This window comes from Manacus vitellinus, unplaced genomic scaffold (genome assembly GCF_001715985.3).
Source record: "Manacus vitellinus isolate BGI_N305 unplaced genomic scaffold, ASM171598v3 scaffold_8_pilon, whole genome shotgun sequence".
NCBI lineage: Eukaryota > Metazoa > Chordata > Aves > Passeriformes > Pipridae > Manacus > Manacus vitellinus.
In genome coordinates, this window is record NW_021940864.1 from 26,153,996 (window position 1) to 26,176,794 (window position 22,799).

General features: G+C 34.6%; 1 protein-coding gene across 1 annotated transcript in view; it reads right to left on the reverse strand.

Moving 5' to 3' along the window:
- RYR2 (ryanodine receptor 2) overlaps window positions 1-22,799 on the reverse strand; it is a 379,203-nt gene that overhangs the window by 109,677 nt on the left and 246,727 nt on the right. The window contains exons 36-51 of the mRNA XM_029965125.1: window positions 22,218-22,444; window positions 20,440-21,241; window positions 19,719-19,919; window positions 19,511-19,616; window positions 18,326-18,469; window positions 15,488-15,761; window positions 12,868-12,982; window positions 12,152-12,284; window positions 10,944-11,047; window positions 9,311-9,446; window positions 8,438-8,624; window positions 7,838-7,943; window positions 6,456-6,576; window positions 5,036-5,205; window positions 3,177-3,397; window positions 1,787-1,877 (exon numbers count right to left, since the gene is read on the reverse strand). Coding sequence (XP_029820985.1) covers window positions 1,787-1,877; window positions 3,177-3,397; window positions 5,036-5,205; window positions 6,456-6,576; window positions 7,838-7,943; window positions 8,438-8,624; window positions 9,311-9,446; window positions 10,944-11,047; window positions 12,152-12,284; window positions 12,868-12,982; window positions 15,488-15,761; window positions 18,326-18,469; window positions 19,511-19,616; window positions 19,719-19,919; window positions 20,440-21,241; window positions 22,218-22,444 — 3,138 coding nt within the window. The remainder of the gene's footprint in view (window positions 1-1,786; window positions 1,878-3,176; window positions 3,398-5,035; window positions 5,206-6,455; window positions 6,577-7,837; window positions 7,944-8,437; window positions 8,625-9,310; window positions 9,447-10,943; window positions 11,048-12,151; window positions 12,285-12,867; window positions 12,983-15,487; window positions 15,762-18,325; window positions 18,470-19,510; window positions 19,617-19,718; window positions 19,920-20,439; window positions 21,242-22,217; window positions 22,445-22,799) is intronic.

The following is a 22,799-nucleotide window of genomic DNA, read 5'->3' on the forward strand; positions in this document are numbered from 1 at the left end:
CAGGAGTCTCAGAAATATGGACCCTAGAGTCAAATATTTATCTGAAAATATTTTTTCAAACTATACTCTATTACACAGTGGCCAGACAAGTTTGCTTTTAGACTGCATGAGCATACTAATATATATACATATATGCTTTTAAACCTAGTCAAGAGAGTAAAGGTAGGTCTTAGTCTTAGAGAAGTACCTGATGAAGCACTGAATATGAATTAAGAGGAAATAAAAAGGCAGCTCTACTCCATAAAGTTTGCAATATATTATACAGGAAAAACACCACAGATTTGAATTCACTTGTTGCTTAAACTGAGGAAACTTTTAACTGTAGAAACTAGCAAATGTATTCACAGTAGGTAACTCTGTATTCTCATTAGCCTCCATTATTTCCTCCTCTTTTCCCATTGAAAATTACATTTTCAGATGCCTGATTAACTTACAGCTGCCTTTTTAGATTACTACAATCTGTTTGCCAGTACAAGCCCATAAGGAATACACAGAGTACTTTCAAATCAGAAACACATTAATAGACACAGGTAGGAGTTCCTTGTTAAATCACTGAAAACAGTTTATTGTCAGTGAAACCTCTTAAAAGTTACAGGTCTATCATCAGATAAAGAGTTCACTTTCCTCAGAAACTCCTATTACTTGTTTAGGGTCAATGGACAAAATCTTTTGCTAACACCATGGTTCTCTTCACATCTATATTCTTGCAAGCCCTGACTTGACAAAAGGATCCAATTATTATTTCCTTACTGTTCAGTTCAGCAACATGGGAAACACCGCAGTCATGACATAAAGCCTGCTCTTTCAGATGAACAGATGTCAAGGAACTGGGGTTGTTCCTTCCCAAAAAACAAAACCCTGAAGGACTGTAGCCATGGAGAGAGCACCAAGTTACTCTTTGGTTTTAGCAGCACACAAAATGTCATAATGCATTAGAAGGGTCCACTTGAGGGCAACATACTAAATTATCAACGACATTTCTCATACAGAGACACTGAAGAATGTCAGATTTGGCATCGTAGTTTGATCAAGGACTTCTTAAGGAACAGAAACAAAATTATGAAGTCCTTGGCAGGACTTCAGCAGCAGGTCCTGGGTTTGAGACTAATGATTTAAATTCCTCCTCTGAGAGGCTTTAAAATCATAAAAATATATTAAATAAGAAAAGATTAAATATCTCATTCAGAGTGGAAGTGGGAAAGCACTAAAAAGGACTGCTGAAAAACAGTAGGTAAGGTAGGAACCCATATGTTTCTTAGAACTGATTATGATGATATTCTGAGGAATCTTCTCAGAAACAAAAAACCACACATTTTTCTTGTGCATTAGGAATCAGAACAAAAAGATATGGATAAACTTTTGGGATCTAAAAACAAAATGAAACTTCATTACTAAATATGTATTTCTTAGATTTCCAGGTACCAACTACAGAAAAAGAGTCTGTTTTCCAAGAGCAAGGAAAACCAAAGCCAAGGACAGAAGTAAGGGTACATACAGATTATAAATTGCTATGTTTTGTGCACAGGATTCTGCCCCCTTCCCCCAAAGATTTTTCTTTTCTATGTCCACATGGGCTAAAACAAACAGGAGATAAAGGAGAAGCAAAGACTAGACTCAGACTTCATGATTCTATATGAATTGATGTAAATCAGACTGAATTTCTCCCAAAGTAACAATTTATCTTTAAAAACCATGGCCTTAGATTACTGTGGAGTGGCGATAATGTAGCAAAGATTATAGGGAATCTTCTCCATTTTCTGTTGAATACTAATATATATATTTTTACCTTGAGAGGCATCTTTGCATGTTCATTTAATAGAGGAACATCAAATACTAATCTTCTCAGCAAATGCTGCATCATGGAAGGCCGCAACTGCCTAAAAGCAGACAAACCATTTCAAAGGGGTGTACCAGCACAGTTTCATTCAAATAATTAAGAATTACATTAAAGCAACATATCAGTTCTATGCCATCACAATTCTTCAAATTCATAAAAACTGGACAGAAAAAAAAGGTGTCCAGAAGAAAGCAAACAAGTGCATACCAAATAAAATATTCTGAACAAGCTGCAAATCAAATGTTTCAAAGAAGCTGAGAAAATATCTTATCAATAGACAGAGAAAAGCAGGAAAAAAATATTCAATTTTGATATTGTGTATTAGGATCACGATGCACACAAGAAAAGGATATAATGTAAATTTCTTGTAATATATCTCAATGGTTCTTAAAATATCCTAGAAACTAATAAGGACATAAGAGCACTATCTCTTTAGATGTCCTAAACAAGACACATAGCAGTGGACAGAACTGGAAAGACAGCAGAAATAGTTATAATATGTATGTTAGAATGGCATGAACATTAAAGCTTTCCAGATAAATAACAAGCTCTGGTCCATTTTATTGGTTCCTATCATGGTAATATATACATAAAATTGTCAATGTGATATTTATTTAAAGAAATGCTATCTAGTACTTTTTACAGTATTATAGTATAAATATCTGTAATTTCTGAACGCATTTCCACACTATGAAAAAAAATCAGGGTGAAATATTAAAAAAAAAAAAAAATCTCTGTTGAACTGAAAGCCTATATATTAACTTTAACTAAAAATTGAATTCATAAGTGTTTAGTCAACTTCTGATAATTAAGCCTGTAGGCTTTTAAAAAACTTGGGTAATAATTAACTGGTTTTGAGTCTGCAGACACCCAGACAAAATTTGTCCCATAGGTATCAATAATCAGGTATAACAATATTAGTCATTGATTAGGATTTCAAATGTAAAACACAGTAAATAAAAATCTACATAGAACTGTATAAGTTCCATGCAGATCAACCACACTTCCAATCTATATAGATAAAAGTATTTAAATGGAAATTCAGTGTATGTATAATTCCACAATTCCAGAGCTCTATCTTTTTGCAGTACCTCCTCTTAGTTAATCACAAAGGATTTAATTTAAAAGATTTGGTAACAACAAAATAACTGAGGAGTGATATGGGTAATTAATAAAGCTGCAAATTGAATACAGTATATTAAAAACCATACAATCATTTGCCAGGAAAAAAAAAGTCTTAATTATGTTACTGGTGGCACAGTTCTGAATTCCTCTATTATAAATATCACAGGTTACTTTATCATTTAGCATTCCTGTACAGCCAGGAGTATTTTCTTACCCACAGATTGACAGCAAACACTCTTCAATAGAATCTCGCTGAGCTTTGGTAAGAGAGCATCCCTTTGAGAGTCTGTACACAGTATGTAACAAGGAATCAATGAGGGAAGCGTGGTGTTCTGTGCCAGCAAAAAGAGGAGCACATCTGGTCAAGAGAGGCAAGACTGCTGTGCAAAGGTATCGATTCAGAGCCAAAGCCATATCCGTAGCACTTAAAGCAGCCTACGAATTAAATGGGACAGAAATTAGACTTGTCTCATCAATGTTGTTACAAATGAAAGGAATTTTTTGGGTTTTTTTCTTTTGTAGTAGTTACAAAGAGGGAAATTTCCAAGACACAAATGAGGATTTGATACCTCCTGAAAGCTAGATGCCTATCTCCTTCTCCTACTTCTGAAGTCTCATACATGGCTTTTGTTTTGTTTTTGAGGATGAAAACAGAACACTAAAGGTAGCCATTCAAAAATAAAACAATTTCCAAGACTGTATTGAAGAATGTCATAGTTGCTTAACAGAACACTCCAAAATCAGGTAATACCAGTCAGTATTTTTGTTATGATCAAGGCCAAGTTTCATGTGAGAAAAAAAATCCTCCCCTGCTCTTAGATATCTGGATGAAAAGGACCTGAGGGTGCTGGTCCTTTTCATGAGCCAGTGTGTGTGCCCAGGTGGCCAAGGAGGCAAGTGACATCCTGGTTTGTATCAGCAATAGTGGGGCCAGCAGGACCAGGTCAGTGATCGTTCCTCTGTACTTGGCACTGGTTAGACTGCTCCAGCTTTAGGCCCCTCACTGCAAGAAAGACATTGAGGTGCTAGAGAGAGTAAAGAGAAAGGTAACAGAGCTGGTAAAGGGTTTGGAGCACAAATCTTATGAGAAGTGGCCAAGGGAGCTGTGGTTGTTTAGCCTAGTGGAGAAAAAAAGGCTCAGGAGAGACCTCATCAATCTCTACAACTACCTGAAAGGAGGTTATAGTGAGGTGGGGGTCAGTCTCTTCTCACAAGTAACAAGAGACAGGACAAGACAAAATGGCCTCAAGTTGCACCAGGGAGGTTTAGATTAGTTATCAGGAAAAATTTCTTCATGGAAAGGGTTGTCATTGGAGCAGGCTGCCCAGAGAAGCAGTGGAATCACAATTCCAGGAAGTGTTCAAAAAACTCAAATATGCTAAAAAAAATGGATATGGCACTTGAGGACATGGTTTAATGGTGAACCATGGTGGTGCTAGACAGATGGACTTGATGATCTTAGAGGCCTTTTCCAACCTTAACAGATCTATGATTCTAAATAACAACATAATTATTTTCAGAGTTGACATAATAGGTCAGACAGGAAAACTAAAGTCAATGTCTTAGCCCTCATAATAGCTCCCTAAATCTAATCTTTCTGGACCAAGACATTTAAGGAAAATTAGATTGAAATAAGCCTCACAGAAAAAAAAAGGTAGCAATATTGAGGAGGAACTAGACCAAAAAAATCTGTCATTTTCTAAATAACAATGTAGGTGTCTCTAAAAAATACACAGAGATGAACACTTTCTGTGTATCTTTGGAAAGAGGCTCTCAGTTACATGCTTCACCGGCAGCTCATCTGATTTTGATTCCATAGCACAACCTCAGAAAGTCTCCTGGGGAAAGGCATTGCATCTTTTATTGTATGGGTAACAGTGGGGGCTCTTATAAAGTGAGCATTATTCTGGACAATTCATCTCCAAGTAATATCAAATTTCAGCAGCAACACACAGTACATCCAGAATTTGAGAAATGCAGAAGACATGAAGACACAAAAAATGTTTTTCTGAGGAATGAAAAATGCTTTAGTGTTCAGTAAGAATCAAAATAAAAACAGACTTAAACCCTTACTGTATCTAAAGAAGCAGCAGCACGAAGATCTGGCAGAAAGCCAACTTCAAGAAGGTGTAGAAGAAAATCCTGGTCCTCAATTCCATAGACCCTGTCAAGGAACAAAACCATGGCTGCCTTGTGATCTGGGCAAAACCCCGCAGACATGTCAGGTTCCACCACAGTACCATCTAAAAGGAAGAAACAAGACTTCAATGACAAGGATCATCCTTCATCAGCAGACCAGGCAGTCTAAGCATCTTCCCCATGGTGTTATTACAAAAAGGCAATATATTTGAAGTTAAATGAAAAAGAATGCGTAAGGCTAATTTTATCCGGAGAGACCTCAAAGTCCATACATGCTTTTCTGTTTCTGCTTTGTGTATCAAGGGATTCTTCCCAGGTGATATTCTGATATGCTAAGTACTCAAAACATAATAATTAATCTATATAACTACCTAGTTTTTAGAAGAAGCAGACAGAAAGTAAAAATTACAACAATTCTATGTCAAATATCCTGGAAATGCAGCATTGGTGACCATATCTGTAATGTGTGACGAAGAATTAAGAATGTACTAAAAAGTTCTCTGTATCTGAAAACTTTTGAAATATCTGAAATATCATTGAAATATCACTGAAATATTTTAAAATGTTGATACCTTCATTTTGAAAAGCAATAAGCAATTAGCAATTCTGTATCTGTGAGCTGCACTCTGCTACTGAGATATCACCTACTGACCTATAACTACTTGGAACATAAATAAATAATGGTGTTATAGAAGGATTAATCTTTTTATCTCTTCTACAGCAACCTATTGGGCAATCTTGTGCTGTGAGTTCTTAGACAATCCAAGTTGCAATTATAATGCTCTCTCTCCAGACACCTTAAAAAGCAGATGTAACTCCTTTCCCCTTTTTATATAGATGCTCTCATAGCTCCAACAATTGCAACCAATTCTATATAGGCAGAAAATACAAAGAAATACATTTGCCTATATATGTCACATCTGTAATTTCACCACAGTTGTTGAAGAACAACTCTGGTGTCCTAGTAAGATCTGCTAGAAACAATTGATAGGGTTAGAACAACAAAAGCTAACTATTATACTATTGAGAAAATATATCTTAATTTTTAAAAATTGTTTATAAAAACCGAAAGCATGCACTCTTAAATTTCTTTTTAAAGTGGTAATAGATTTTCATAACTCAGTTTAATGAGATTTACATCAGTGATTTAAGAGTACAAAGAATTATTGACTACAGCATAGAAAAAAGATTTTTGAAACATGTTTGAGATACATGATTTCTCCTCTAATTCACATAATAAATAGTTTAATTTCTATAGTATTTTTAATTGCTGAGAAAAGTATGAGTGTCAATACATCAGTAAATTACAAAACATAATAGGATGGGATAAAAAAATGCAGAACAACCATATTACCTTTAGCTATGGTTGGCATGTGGAAAGGAATACTAATTACTCCCACCAAATCTTCCAGTGGAATCAAAGACCGTAGAATTGATCTGATTCTAATGGCTTCCCCTTTACCAGCATGGATTAGCTTAGGAAAAGACAAATAAAAAATTAACAAGGCCTTCTTTTTATCTTCAGTATGTGTTCATGGTCTGGAAACTTCCTGAACCATGGACAGACAAAAAATTACTTCTTCCAAAATCACACTCTAATTAACAATGTAAATTTCAAGCAATCTGCATATATTTGCTCTATTCTGGATGCAAATGTACAGTCTAAAAATCTAGTTGTTTGGTTATTAAATAAGACTAAGTTTTCAGAATGGAGTATTAGGTAAAAGAGGTGAACAAAGCATTTAAATATAGGATATGGTGGGAGGGGTGGAGGGAAGCAGAAGCAAATTTTGTGATTAAAAAAGACAGTTTTTCTGTCCTGGTCAAATAAGAACACTTTCAGGTATTCCAGTTGTTTCAGTTTTGTTTTTAAAAAAAGGCAGCAAGAGAGGTAGAAAACAAGACAATTCTTTCATTCAAACAAAAGAGATATTCATACACTGACTTTATTAAATGGATATATCTCTCTTTTTTTCAAGTTATTAATCTCTTCAATAATCTATACTAATCAATATTAATTAAGGAACATTTCAGGGTGAAATTAAAAGCTACTTATAAGTAAATTTTTGAAGAATAGGAATATATATTGAATCATAAACAACAAATATTTTCAAATACTTTCAAGCTCTTACAAAATAAGTGGTAAGGGTTTGGTTTTTATAGTGTATCTAATTCTACATATCTAATGCCTAAAACAGTGACATCTTACCTTTGAGAAGGTTTGTCAGTGTGAATAAAGATTATGAGATATTAATGCGTACATTCATGGATAATGCTATCCCTACATTGTAAAAGAATGTCCTATAATATTTACACTTTGATAACATTTAAACTTTTATATGCAATTTAAAGAGTCTGTTTAAATACGTATATGAAGAGTAAAACTGTGGTTTGCAAAAAATAAATCACTCTATCACAGCAAATAGGGAAATTTGAGGAATTCGATTGTCACACTGGACAATAAAACAGAAACCAAAAAAAAAAAAGCACAAAAAATCCACCAAAAAAAACCCCAAAATAGCAATGGAATAATTAGTTTTAAAAGAACAGCTTCCAAACAGATTTTTTTTCCTTGTAAGTCATGAAAACACCACATTAGGTACACTAAGAAATTATGTAGCCATATCACTGCTTTAATACCTGATAACATGTTACTGTGAAAAAAACAAACAGCAAACCACGGATCAGTCAAACAACTATGCTTTTAACTTTTAATGCATGAAGAATAAAACTTACATGCATTTCAGGGGCACAACGTCCTAAGAGATCAATCAAAGCAGCATAGAAGGTCATGATTGCATTTCCCATGTGAATAGTGTCATCTTCTTGTTCTTCAATTTCTCTGTAATTAGTTAAATGTTACAACAATTATAAGATGAAAAAAAAATACAAGGAAGTAATTTACAACAGTAATAAATAAAGAAAATCTGCTCTAGGTGTACCAGCTTACACAGAGTGGCTTCTGTTAATTAGTAGACTCTTAGCAGGCTAGGACAGAATGTATTTTGTCCCTAAGAGACTGTAGTGACATCTGCTTTGTAACCATTGATACCATTTATCTGCCTCATTTTGCATCAGACATCATTTGCATCAAACTCTTAAGTGACTGGCAAAGAACAAACAGAATTTCAAAGATGTTTTAATATTTAGAGTTACTTAAATTAGCACTGCAGAGAAAGCACAGTTTAGCACAATACAAATTTCTACTCTCCACAGAATCCAAGGGAGAATCCAACTGATAATTGAGGTGTTAAAACAAACGAGTCATTTCACACCTACGATTATAAAACAAATAGTCAAATATTATGGCAATGTAAGTGGTTCTACTGCACCTACAGGGCTTTACTAGATCCATTACTTGGGGAAGGTCCATCTCTTGTTGTATCTTCTGATATTTCTATCGCCTCTTCCATGGCAGCAAGTAACCCATTGCCTCCTTCTCCTCTTAGAGCTGGACCAAAACATTCAGGTCGACGAATAAGCAGTCTGACTACAACATTAGCGTTCTCCTCCACACTCTCTCCTACCACACAGAACAAATATCAAGATATAAGATTATAACAAAAAGAGTTTTGAAATATAATCAGAAAAAGGTACACAAAAGTGCAGAGTGCATGCATCGGTAGATGCTTTTAACTACAAAACAGTTTAAATATCACAACAAAGTTACATAAACATGCATACTCCTTTATTACTGCAATAAAAGCTATGAAATAAAATGTGTGTTTTAATTCAAAATTAAATAAAGTCAAAGATTTAGCTATGTAGTAAAGAGTGTTTAAAGCATCACTGAAACTACTGATTTGTAGTAAAGACTCACAGCCAAGTGCAAGGGTTAATGAGAGGACTGATATAACTGCTGAACACTAAACTGTAACTGCTGGACTATCTAAATCTTCACAAAAAGATGAGGGTTTGGCTCTGCATTTATCACAGAAAGATTTAGGACTCTCTGCTCTACTTTCAAAAGAGATGTCAGCATTTCAAAGATTAAAGTTGAATCTGAAAAATGGAGCATAGGCTCACACGATCCCATATGACTTGTGAAATGGGCATCTAAGATAATGTATGACTTGAACAATTATAGTGTTTCTGCAATTGTCCTTTAAATTTACAGTAAATTATTTAGTTGGCTTGTATTACTATTTAAAACTACAAACTTATTTGAATATTAGAGGAAGTTATAAAATATATAAGCTTCTACTCTACCATTGCAAAAAACAGCAAAACGAAGAAAATCCAAATATCGTTCTCCTTCAACTGGATTCCATCCAATGTCTGGGTAGCCTTTATAAATTAACAAAGGACAACTCTGCAATCCACATCCAGCCAAGTAGCGAACTACCTAATAGCAAAGTAAGATGAAAAATACATTAATTGTGAAAAAGAAGGGAAGTGAAACTTCAAAGGGAAGCATTCCCACTTTTTGTCAAGATATGGTGTCCACATTCTATTATCTCTGACAAAACCATGTCATACTGTGGGCAAATCAGAAGAGCACCCTCTTCATTAGCTCACTTTCCCAGTCTTTTCCTACTTCTGCTATGACCTACCTGAACTACTTAATTCCATCATTCCTCTCTCTAGATTACTGCTTTGATATCTGTTATTTCTCTTGCAACTCTCAGCATTACAAATTAGTCAATTTTTCACTATTCCCCAACTACATACTATCCATAATTGAAGACACATCCTTTCCTTTATAATGAATAAAAGGTCTGAAATGGGCAGCCCAGGGAGGAGGTGGAGTCACAGTCCTTGGAGGTATTTAAGAAGAGACTGGATGTGGCACTTACTGCCATGGTCTAGTTGACATGGTGGTTTTGGTCAAATGCTGGACTCAATGATCTCAGCGATCTTTTCCAACCTGGTTGATTCTGTGATACTCTTTTATTTTAACCATTCACGTTCACTTGCCTTTTTTTTTCTTTTTTTTTTTTTAAACACACAGCAGTAATACTCCCTGTAATTCAGGCCTAGGGGCTCAGTAGTAGTTTTCAGTTGGCCCTTTCCTTTCTGAACGGTAAGAATTGTAAGCCTAACCTTTAGCAGGTTTGGACAGCCTCTTTTTGCTGACCATTTATAAGAGTGATAAGTCTGAAAATGTCCTTTTAAACAAACGTGTTCTTTCCCAAGAAAGGAACATATACACTTATATTACTCCTGACAGATATTTTCCTATGAATATTATACCAACTCCAGAATTCAAGGTCTTCAAAAAAAAACTGGATATTGTAATTCCACTGTCTCACTTTCCATTATTTAACCTGCTTTTCTTATCCACTACTGACATAGCAACTATTATGCTAATCCTTGCAGCAGCAATTTACATATACTATACAATTGTCACAGGCTCTCTTGAGTGTTTTACTCTTTAGCCTAATTAATCCTAATTTCTTAAAACTTTTCTGGAACAGGTTTAAATGATAGGGGAAAGTACAGATAGATATAGGCAGATATCTCTATGCAAATTTGTCATATATTGTAACAAGTTGTCACAAAGCTTCTAGTTACCCCTATTTTGTTATGTCACCACTTCATGTCACCATCCAAAAGAAAAACAAAGAAAGATTTTAGCAATAAAGTTTTGTTGAGTGCACTGCTCCAAAAGTAAGAGCTGTTCTTGAGGCAATTCCTTTTTGTTACAACTGTGTGTGTAACAACCAGAAACTCAATTCAACTTTTCAGACCACCAACAGAAAAAACAACCAACCAGATCACGATAATCTTCCCTGGAAAAGTAGCAAAAACTTCCATATAGTCTTGGATTTTAATGACTCTAAGAAACAGGTATCTTCCCCTCTCTCTAGGGACAAAAATGCTTGATAAAGACACTACCAACCTTCTCCAGATCAGGTTCCCTTAACGCCAGAGCAAGTTCATTGTTATCCATCACAGACGCTGCTGCAACATCTAAAGGAGTTGATCCTCGCATAGAAGGAGAGGCTGTTAAAATAACATTTAGTTTCAACATCGATTTAATAAAACCAACAAACTCATAGGAAATGCATTAATAATAAATTGCCATGCACTTGCATGAAATCTGACATTGTTATGAAATCAAAATACAATATAGACTTTCAAGCTAGAAACAACTTGTCTTACACATTCCTGTCTCATCAGATACCTTATTTTAAGATCTCATTCTTTCTAATTTTCCTAAGTGACAAAACTTTGTTTTGAGGAAAATTTAGTAATGATTTTATATCAAATACACTGACATGTTATCAAATCCACTCAAATAGAAAATACCTTTAAGCTTTAAAACATAAGATTATAAGTTAACTATTTCTTAAAAAAAATGGCAGTAACTATAGTGTTGGAAAAATCTGAAGTTTTCATACTGGCACTCCAAATTCATTCAATTTGGACACTTTCTCTTCAAAAAGATTTTTAATTTATGCTTCTGTCCTATATCTTTACATTAATAAATTTGTGATCATTTAAAGAAAATTACTATGAAGACTCCTAAATAATTACATATTCTCAATCACAAGTACTAAATTAAATAAGGATAAATGTATCTCTTCTACAACACTTTGCATAGAAAAGAAAGGCAAACACTTCAAGGTTCATTTCTGGGCACTATACACGCATACCCAAGCAAATGAGTTGTGTATTTCTCCTACTGCCAAAGGCCTCTACTGACCAGTCTACAGAAAGAAAGTGCAAGGGTGCAAGTTTGAGCAGTGAGAGATAACCCTAATGAAATGCTGCCAATAATTATTTATTATTCTCTTTCTCGAAACAGGATTATATTCTGTTCTTCAAAATGTACAATCACTAACTCCCTCTGAATGTTCAGGCACATACAAAAAAGTGTATACTAAATTAGCTCAACTTAACGTCTCCCCAACTGTCAGGGAGGCTGTTTGGAGTTAGCAATACAGTTCATGAAAATATTTTTTCACTGGGAAAAGGAGAAACTTCACTACAGAGAGTAAACAGAGGGATGTAAAAAAATACAGGTGGTTTTATACATAAATTACCTAAAAGTTTCAAATTATATTTTTGGTATAGGATCTCAAAAGCCCCACAATTAATACTTACCAAGGCCAACACTGCTGTTTTCCAATAAATAGCTAAGATGATCAAACATAGCTTTCTGATTCTGTCTGCTGATGCGGCAAAAATAACACAGAAAACGACAGCAGTTTGCCACCATCTTTGGGAAAGTGATTTCCTAAGAAGCAAATAAAAACAGACTGAAGCTCAAACTCTAAGACTGGAATAAAACTTGCAAAAGGTCATTTATGCAAAAGCCTTTTAACCTACTCCTATGTTGGCATTATATTCATTGCACCTCAGTGAAATTAACTGTTTAGGTTTTGCACTGGAATCAACAGGACTTTCTCAGCAAGTCAGTAACACCTTAAGCCTCAAAGTATAAGCTTGAAAAACAAAAGCTGGGGTCACCCATACATTCTAGATTCCAACATGAAAGAAGGTGAATGCTCATTTTCCTAGAGTAATACTTCATTGATTTTTAATTAGTTACTAAAAAGATCTCTCCTTCAAAACACAGTAAGCATATAAAGTGCTATTTGCAATTTTTTCTTTAAAGCACCTGAAATTACAATGCTAATGATATCTTCCTCTGGAATGGAAGGACTGATTCTTCTAAAAACTTAGTCAACTATTATGCCAATGGTAATTAACTAGAGGTTATGGTCCCACTACCTCCAGTGACATCTCAGAGCCTTATGGGATAAAGCTTTGAACAGCTATATTCCTAACTCTCTGGTTTTAACAGTGAATTGCTTTACCTTGGATTCTCCTCCACCAAGTACATTAACCATCACTTCCATGACAGTTTCATGCATGCCTAAAGCTCTCATGAGATTTGGATGTTGGTAAAATACTTTATTATTCATGATGTCTCTACAGGAAAACAAAATACAGAAAATGTTATGGACCAATAGTTTACCTATTATGTTATTAGCAAAGCTGATTTACTATGCAATTCTTCACCACCATGTGAGGTGAAAAATTTCCCCAGGGACTTCTTCACATTGCATTTCAATCTCTCTTGTCTATTTTTCTATGCACGTTGTGGAAGAACCTGACCTTTATTTTCCTATAGTTATTGCACTAATTGCCACTTGATTACAGCAGAGTAGGATGTTATTCTATTTTCATTAGATAGTCCATTCAGATCTAAGACTATTTTCTGACAAGAAAATCATCAAAACTGTTATATTAGTTTAAATTTTTAGTTCAATTATTCAATATATTTGACATAATATTCTTTTCAGATTATTTCAGCCTTGAGACATTTTCTATTTGCCATCAAAACAAAAAAAATGGTACGAGGAAAGAGAATGTATACCCAGCTATCCTCTAAGTGTCAAAGACAGAGGTTGCATAAATATTAACCTTAATTGATGAGTTACTGTTCAGAAGAACTCTTCTCTCCTACATATTTCAGCACAATAGATTTGCATACTTAAAATGAGTCTTGAAGTTCATAATGTCAATATTTTATTGGACATTTTATGTCCAATAAAAATGTCTGGTTTAAAAAGTAATTAAATTTCTAAAAACTATAATTAGTCTTGAAATCACATACAACCCATAAAAAACTGTGAAAGCAGTTAGATCACGGAAGAGAATTACTAGCAGGTCTCTAGGAAAATACTATTTGCAACTGCTCAAATTTCATTGTGTGTTTTATAACAGTCCTTTTCTTATTTTCTTTTTTCTGACCTAAACCCTTGCAGTCAGGCAAGGAAAATTTCAGCCTTTCAGAAGATGAGATGTGAAGAGAACTATTCCATTACTCTAAAAGCTATACATTCATGACTATCAGTCACGCAACAAAATGCATGTAGTACATCTGATGTAGATGACACTATCAGAGTTTTTGAGAGTCAAAATGTCACTTCAGGACTGGCCAGTAACACTGCACTACTTTGGCAAGTACATCTACTTTCAGTGTTCTGTTTAAATGTGGACTGCATTATAAAATGTCTCACTCAAGAAAAAAAATCGGAACAGCATTTCTGAGGAAACTGAGTTTTAAAGTAGGAATGCGTACCACTTCCATTTCTCAGCTGAAAGAAAGGAATGCCAACTTAAAGCAAAAAAACCTGTCATTTCTACCAAGGCTACCAAGAAAGGTAATAGGAAGAGGCAGTGAGATTAGCTTAACAGAAAGTACTCTTTCTTCCTGTCACCAGACTTTTACATATCAGCAAAAACATCATTAATATTAAATCAGATTCAGAAAATCTTATTTTTTAATTCACAGTAAAAAATGTTGACAAAAAAATGTAAAAGAAACAAAAGAACGCAGAACATTAAATGAAAACTGTTTTGAGACTGTTTGTTTTATTTTCCCCAGGCATAACAACACCAAAATCTAGTAATCACTCACTCAATTTTACACTTCATAAACTGAAGTGAGACAACTTCAATTTGTAGTAAAAAGGTAGATTTAGAAACACCAGTACTTTGTGACTCTTGACAGGTGCCAGACCTTTCCTTTTGCCAAAGCCTTAGCATGACTACACTGTACACTGCAACAAGCATGGAACGTTGCTAGGACCTGTTGGCAAGCTAAGAAGTAGGCATTGTTCATAATGAAAATACAAAATTATGCACAGACATTACTTGGATATATGAGCTTTTCAGTAAGCTCAAAAAAAAAGCATTTTTGCACAACAAAAGCTTCCCTTCTCCTTGCATTCATGGCATTCTTTATATAATGATACCTTTGGTTCTCATTGCTCTTGCTGATGGGCATTTCTGATAGATCACAGCTGATGTTTAATGTCAACAGACATCTTTTTGACTATGAGAGAAAAGAAAAAAACAATCTCTTTCCTACTAGAGAGCACCATATTTCTTGTACTGTTTTCTCCAATTGTACTCTTTTTTAGCCTATACTTCACTATTATTAATCATATAATTAAAAAATAAGACTGAGTGAACTAGTTCATAGTTCAAACATACCATCTACATTTAGTGCAATGAAAACGATGGCATATCGGACGTGGGTAGACACATCCCCATTAGCAGACTGCTGCTAGTGATACATGTCAAGAGACAATAGTGCATTCACAAAAAATGGATGGTATTCTTGACAGGATTCTTCACAGCCATAGTTTTGAAAATATAGTAACAAGATAGATTTTTTAATATCACAAAATATTATATACATGTTTTCAACCTTTGTCAGAAGTCTTAAACATGTCAATTGCTTTTCTTCAAAAATGATATATATAATGTTGCAAAGGCTTTATCTTACAGCTGAAGATACAATACAATGATAGCAGTCTGCATTTACACTCATATTCAGATTCAAAATTCATGTATAACCTTGGCCATACAGCAAATAACAACAAAAATCTGTAAATAAAGAGATGTTACACTCCAGTTATTTACCCCAATCCACGAATCATAAGTTTCTCCTCCTCCTTTCCCATTCTGACACTAAGCAAGGAACGGATTTGGCCAAGGGATGCCAGAAGATTGATTGTATCTTCCACAGACACACTATTTATGGTGTAGGTTTTTGGTAAGGCTCGAACTAGGCCACCAATACCATCATACTGGCGATGTAGCAATACAAACATGGCCCTCACTAACTCCGGGTCTTCTATCACTGATTCCTGGGCCCAGCGTACCATTGTGTCTGAAATCAATTGCTGAAGAGTAGCTGTGAAGAAAATAAATCACAAAATTACCATTAATTGCTCATCTCTCAACTGCTAGTCCTTCAGAACCCAACATGCGACATGACTTGGAATGAATTAAATTCCTAAGAAGCATCTTTTTCTTGGTACTTCTTTAGCAGACTATCAAAGGAAAACAGAAATCACACAAGAGAAGTAGAAATATCTCAAAACCAGAAGTCTACATTAAAATTTAAAATTCAGGAAAAAAAATCTGCTAATAAAAAAAATTATGAAGACATACAAGATGGTCACAAAATCACCAGATTTATTTGTACATATTGTTTTCAATATTTTTCCATCAATTCGGGTCTGAGGGCTTTATTAACATATTATTGAATTAAGGCTGAAAAATTATACTGGTAGCATATGTAAATGCTGTACTATTTATTTACATGTCTCAGCTCTGTATCCACTCAAAGTTTCATAATGTAGATAATGTACATAATTTAACTTATTCCTTTGCCAAAACCAAAGGTCCTCCAAAAGAAATAGACATAAGGGACTACAATCAAATAAATGGCAAATCATCATTTGCATATTTCAGATTTAGTCTCTAATGAAGCAAGAAACCCATATCTGGTAGTGTCATTCATAATCTTAATTACTTGGGATATATATATATTTGGGAAAGTCATATGTTAAAATAGACAAGCTATATAATCTCAGTTAAGATTTGAGACTGCTGTTTAGAAAAATTACTCATGAACAAAGAGTCAAGACAAAGTATTTGATAAAGACAATTGAATAATGTTCTTTTCCCCAGCTCAGGGAACTTCCATTCAGGTTTGCAAGATTTTGTAAGGTCAACTGAGGATCCTCTAGAGATATTCCACCTTCAGTACTTACCTAACTAATCAATTTATGTCAAGCAGATAACAGCAAAAGTTTATAAGAAAGATTTTAAATATCCTGATGTTGAAGAATGTGTCTGATGCAGACCAAAAATCAAAAAATATTTTCAAATTCACAGTCTAAATGTTAAGACAGTAAAATGATTTTGGAGTAAACCAAACCTGCAATTCCAGGTTAATTCAAACAAACAAAAAGTAAAAGTACTTACAGAAAGATACTGAAGAAATAGAAGTTTACAGAAAAGAGAATGTTTAACAAAGAGAATTTGTGCTAAGATGTGCTAATACAAGGGAAAGGGGAAAAAAGAATAGTAGTAATGTATTTCATTGTTAATGTCCAAGCACTGCACTATAGGTGTTTCTATTGAAACAGAGTTTAGCAATAATAAAAAAAAAATCTTTAAAATAAGAAAAAAGATTAAATGTGTCTGGGCTGATATTTCAGAAGGACTGAAATAATTATGAATAAAAATTGACACAATGGTAAGTTTTGAGGAGGGGCTTAGGGGGGTTTTGTTTGTTTGGTTTGGTTTCTTTGGTTTTTTTTGATGAAGAATCGCAGGAACAACAGGTTCTCATTTGGTTCTTATTTTGCTAACTACAACACTGCATTTCACCTACCTGTGGGTCTATTTGTTTGATATAATACTGTCTTTCTACTAATAGGAGAGAGAGAATCAGATTTTTGGAGCTTTAAGCTTACTACAAGAAAAAAAGGATTCATCACCACATTCTGCAAAGACCTAGACTCTAATTATCACTGCCTCATAGCTGAAATAACAGCTATAAACTGCAAAGCTAGAAGGCAAAAATATTTCTACTTAAAGAACATTAAGTTAACACTAATAACTGGCAGCTAAGAAGCCACCTAATTAAAGTACCCAGGGGTACTTTAGGAACTTACATTAAGCAACCAGGGTAAAAGGTCAATCTCCCTAGGAATTCTGTGTGGTCAGTGACAGAAATCAATTTTTTTTACCAAAGACTGAACACCTAAACTGTGTGTCCAGAAATTCATTCCTGCTAGTAGGGTAGCAACACAAAAAATTAGGACATTAGAAAGTACTACCTATCACAACAAAGGAAAAAAAAAATAAAAGCAACATTGACAAAAAAAAAATAAAAAAAAATTAAATAGACAGTTGGCACAAAGTGCAAAACTAGGATGTCACTGGCAATGCCTCTTATCAAGAGGGAAAGACAGCAGTTACCCGAAAAAAATGGCAGAACAGTGATAGTCAGCAAATCTTGAATTTTAGGTTGGGGAAGAGGCTTCTGCTAATTACAGTCTAATTGCATACTTTTCTTTCATACAGTAATCTTCATGTAAATACTGATTTGAAGCTGCTGCAACTCATTTTATGAAGAAGTTCTAACAAATCAGAACCTTGCTACAATTATTAAGTCTGCACTAATCTTCCAAAAAGCAAGATACATTCTAAAATATTTATGACTTGACAAAGGTAAAGGGTAAAAATACCAATAGAAGAAATTTTTGGCTACATCCACAAATCTTCCTATCATAAAAATTCCACCTGTCCTTGTTTCGAGTCAGACCTATATATATTTTAAGGTACACAGATGTTTCACTGAAAATCCACCTTGTTTTGGCTGAAAATATATGAAGAACTTTCTGTTCTGTTTCCTTTTCCTTTTGGAATTAAGACACAATAAACTGATTTAATTTTGCTTACAGGATGTCTTATCATCATCATCAACTGGCTTCTCAGCTTGCTTCTTCTTCAGATACGTAACTTTTTCCATGAGGTATAGTAGGCGACCCCTAATGGTTAAATCACTGTTGCCATCCATGGTTCCATCTTCATCTAGTTCAATTCCTGAAATAGTAAATATACACTAAATAGTAAAAGAATTAAATTAAGGGAGTTATAGAGATTTTTTTGTATATTGCATGCACAAATATAATTAAACTGAACTATGTTGTTCTGCTCTATTAGAGCTCTAAAAGAGTTTTATATAGGATATGCTTAACCAGGTCTTTGGAACAAGTACAGAACAGGCATATGTATGCAAGGCAGGAAACTGCAGATAAGGATCATGTAATCTTAGTAATTTAGTGTATAAATTGTATATTGTTATACACAAGACAGACAGTAAACATATTTCCCACAGTATGCATTTTCCCATGCTAATGCTGATGCCTGTGTTTTGGGAATATGTAGCTCAGAAATGTGGATATAATCCCTACTGACACAGTGTCGTACAAATAATACTACTGTCAGGATACTGAAAGTTCAGCAAGGACAAATGTGAAGTTTTGCAACCTCATGTGACAATACAGGCTGGACATGAACTGGTTAAAAAAACATGTTGGCAAAAAGAACTTTGAGAGTCCTCTTAGCAAGCTAGACACCAGTCAGCAGCAGTCAGCCGTTGCAGTTTAACAGCAAGGGGAGTTAAAAATATCCTGTAGTAGTAGAAACATAATCACTAGCTAATTAATTGATTATTACCCAGTACTCGGCACTCATGAAATGGCATCTGGAATACAAAATCCAGTTTTGGGTTACCAAATACAAGAATAACATTGAAAAGCTGGAAAGCATCCAGCAATGACCTGTCAAAATGATTGGTGTCCTGAAGACGTGTCCTATAAGGAAAGGGTGAAGGAACTGGGTTTGTCAACTTGCAAAACAGAAGCTCATGATGCAAAATAGACAGCATTCCTTTTCAGTTTGACCAGATATCAGGATAAGAAGATTTCCTTGGTTTTGACTGCAAGCTAATTTTCTTTATTTGACAGTATTTATAACTGATACAGTCTAATCTATAGACTATGCAGTTGGTGTTGCTTACGTAAAATTATTTATAATTGCTTCTACGGCTAATATAATTAAAAAAATAAAAGTAAGGCTTACCACAGTGTGTCATTAGGTCTTCATGGAAATCCAGGAGTTGATCCCGAATTTCTTCAGGGCAAGGACAATCATTTTTATCATCTTTAAAGTTCAGCAGCATGTTAATCTTAAAGAATACAAAAGAAAGACAGATTACACTGTCAGATCAAACAGAACTCTGCCACACATAGAGCAAAACAAAAAATAAATTGTCCATTGTGAGTCGTACCTGCTCCTGAGGTGGGGATCGAAATTCTTTTGTTTTTCTAGCCGTCAGGGCAGCAGACATGTTCAAGGCCTGCATCACTTCATTGTACCGGAAGCGTTGATTCTCTTGAAGCTTGGCCACAAAATCATCTGAAAATGCTACAATGGCTTCTATTCGGTGTCGTACTTGGCAGTCGCACAGGTACTGGAGTAGATGACACATCTGAGAAAACAGTATTGAGAGACGAGTTGGCAAGCTAAGAAATATCTTTTGCATATTATGCAAGTAAGGATGGATTTCTTACAGCAGCAGCTACCGTCATGTGAAGTGTCTGAAATATTTAATGCTGTCATTTACTATATGTAAAGTAATCTCACACCAGGAATATCTGGCATCTGAAAGAGATTAATGTCCCCCAGACATAATAAAAGTTATAAAGGAATGGATTTACCCCTTTCTTCTAGGGAATTTCTTTTCTGCTTGGATCCATAAAAATGAAGAATTCCCTATTAATGGTATTGAGAAAGTAATTCTTTTTAATACAACAACAGTTGCTTGATCTATAGTGAACAGGTTTATACTATCAGAAAGATACTAAATCTTCTCCTTTCCTGTAAAGAAATTACCTCTTTATTTGACTAACATCAAAATGCTTTATTCCTTGAAAGATAGATTACCAAGTGAAAAAAAACCAGGATCTGTAAAGAAATGGGAACAACCACTATCACAACAGTATTGTTACCTGTAATTTAACTGGTTCTGGAAGTTTCATCTGAAGGAGTCCTTCCTTTGGCATTTGCTCCCCTCTGGTTTCTTCCTCTCCTTCTTCTGACTTGAACTCATCTGAACCCAGCTCCTTCTCTGAGAAAACAATTTCATCCTCCTGGCTCATTGCCTCTTTGAAAACCCGGGGCTCAATCAACTGCAAGATGTGTTTCAGATCCTCATTGTGGAAGATTCCCATAATTAGGAGGGTATAAAAGAGCTTGATGAGAGGGACAAAGAGAAATTCCGTAGAACCCCCAACTGGATCTCTGACATGGAGGCTTCCCTCCTGAACAGCTTCAGTCAGCATCTCTATGGTTTTGGCCTTCAAAATTTCCAGAGGGAATTCAGGACTGAACTGAAAGCATTCACTGCTAATGCTTACAAAACTTGGAGAGGAGAACTGCATTCTTGGCCTTAATGAAGTGCTAAGTCCTATACCAGGGAGGCCGTGTTTTTTGTTTTCATCAGGAAACAAAGTAATACTCTTGGTCTCATCTGTCATTGGAACTATAAATTCATTATTCATCATTAACCTGGCAGTTGCATAGGTATTGAGATGGATGTCAATGAGTAAATCATAATATCCTGCACGTAATAAACCTGGCATGTATTTATTCTCAATAGCATAGAGGAGCTGAGATTCATCCACATGGCTACACAGGGCATGGGCCACTCGGTTGTTGCCTAAAGCACAAACAGCTGAATATAATCGGAGGGTATGGTAGTGAAATTTCAGCAATTCTTCTTGTTCTGTCAGCTCTAAAATATCAATTGTTCTGCAGAGAAAAAAAGAAAAACAAAAAACAAACAAACAAAAAAAACAAACAAAAAATACAGTAAATTTCATATCAATGCAAAAACTTCTTTTGAAGGGATTAAAAATTCTCCCTAAGGATAACATTGGCTTAATATCAATTCTAGGGATGGACTTTTTCCACATTTCATCTTTCATGTGAGAAACACTGTCAATCTAAGAATCAAGGACTAATAACAAAGCTCAATCAGAAATTTATTGAAGTTGCTCCTGAATTCATTACTCCAATTTCTTTTGGTGGGGAAGAAATCTAAATTATTTACTTAGCATAGAATATTTCTTCATACTACAAACGAGAATTTGCATAACAGAAAATTAAGGTTTTAAAATCAGTAAAAATTGAGATATTTATATCATTTACTGGTTTTAGATCTCAGATTGGAAAATGGCAACAGACTAACCAGTTCATTTGAAGAGGATTCAGGGTTGGGGTTCTTTGTTTAGAATTCTTACCTAAACAAGTCACCTTTTCAGTAACTTGTTTTTCAGTTTTGGCACTGGCAAAATACTCATACATTTGGGTAACAAGGAAATCACTTCAATTGTTTAAATTAAATTTAGAAAGAAAAGGAATGGAAGAATTAAGTGGATAAAAAATCTTTAAAAATCTATACAAAAAGACACCTTTGCTTATTTTACAGATTATCTTTAATAATTTATAAACAGAATTACTTTCATTTTCATTCAAAACCTGCATATACTATTAAAGAGTTTGGAGAGAAACTAGGAGAGGCTGGAAACACAACAAAAGAAGGCAGATTTTAAAACACTGAAAATTAAGATAATTTTCAATATTAGTTAAATCAAAACACACTACCTTTATTTACCTGTGTTATAAATACAGAGAAGACCTTAGACCTTCTTATAGAAATGGTATTACATGACCAGTTTCATAATACCAACCTAACCCCGATACAGTACAAAACAAAAGCATCAACCTGTTTTCTTCAGGAATATGAAGGGCCATGAACTGCAAAGGATTCAGGCACTGTATCATCCAGCCTTGACGTTCACTGATCCGAGACACATCAATCTTCAAGAAGTGGTTTGGCACTCTGCTCCAAAGCACATGAGTCAGAAACTGGACATGAAGACGTGGAGGACACTGAGAGACTGGGTTTTTGTGCTCACTTTTGAATAAGCCAGCAGATAATGGCATTACATTCTGGAAAATTCCAATGGAAGAGACAACCTGTTTCATCATCTTTATCAAACACTGCATACTTTATTTCTCAAAAAATACATTCAACATATGGTAAAGCACAGTGCAACATGAAATTAACATTTTTAGTAGTTTTTAAAACCAGCTGGGAACTGTTGGAAGATTAGCAGCAAGCAGCATTTTCCTTTTTTTTTTTTTTAATAGCTAAATTTGAAATAGAAACTTGACTGGAATGTGTGGTTACTTCCTTGTACCAGAGACCCAATTTTCCTTCTTCTGATTTTTTCAACATCCAATTATCCAAGGAAAGGAAGCAACATTCAGCTCAGTTTCCTTGAGTGTTTTGTTTGCGTGTACT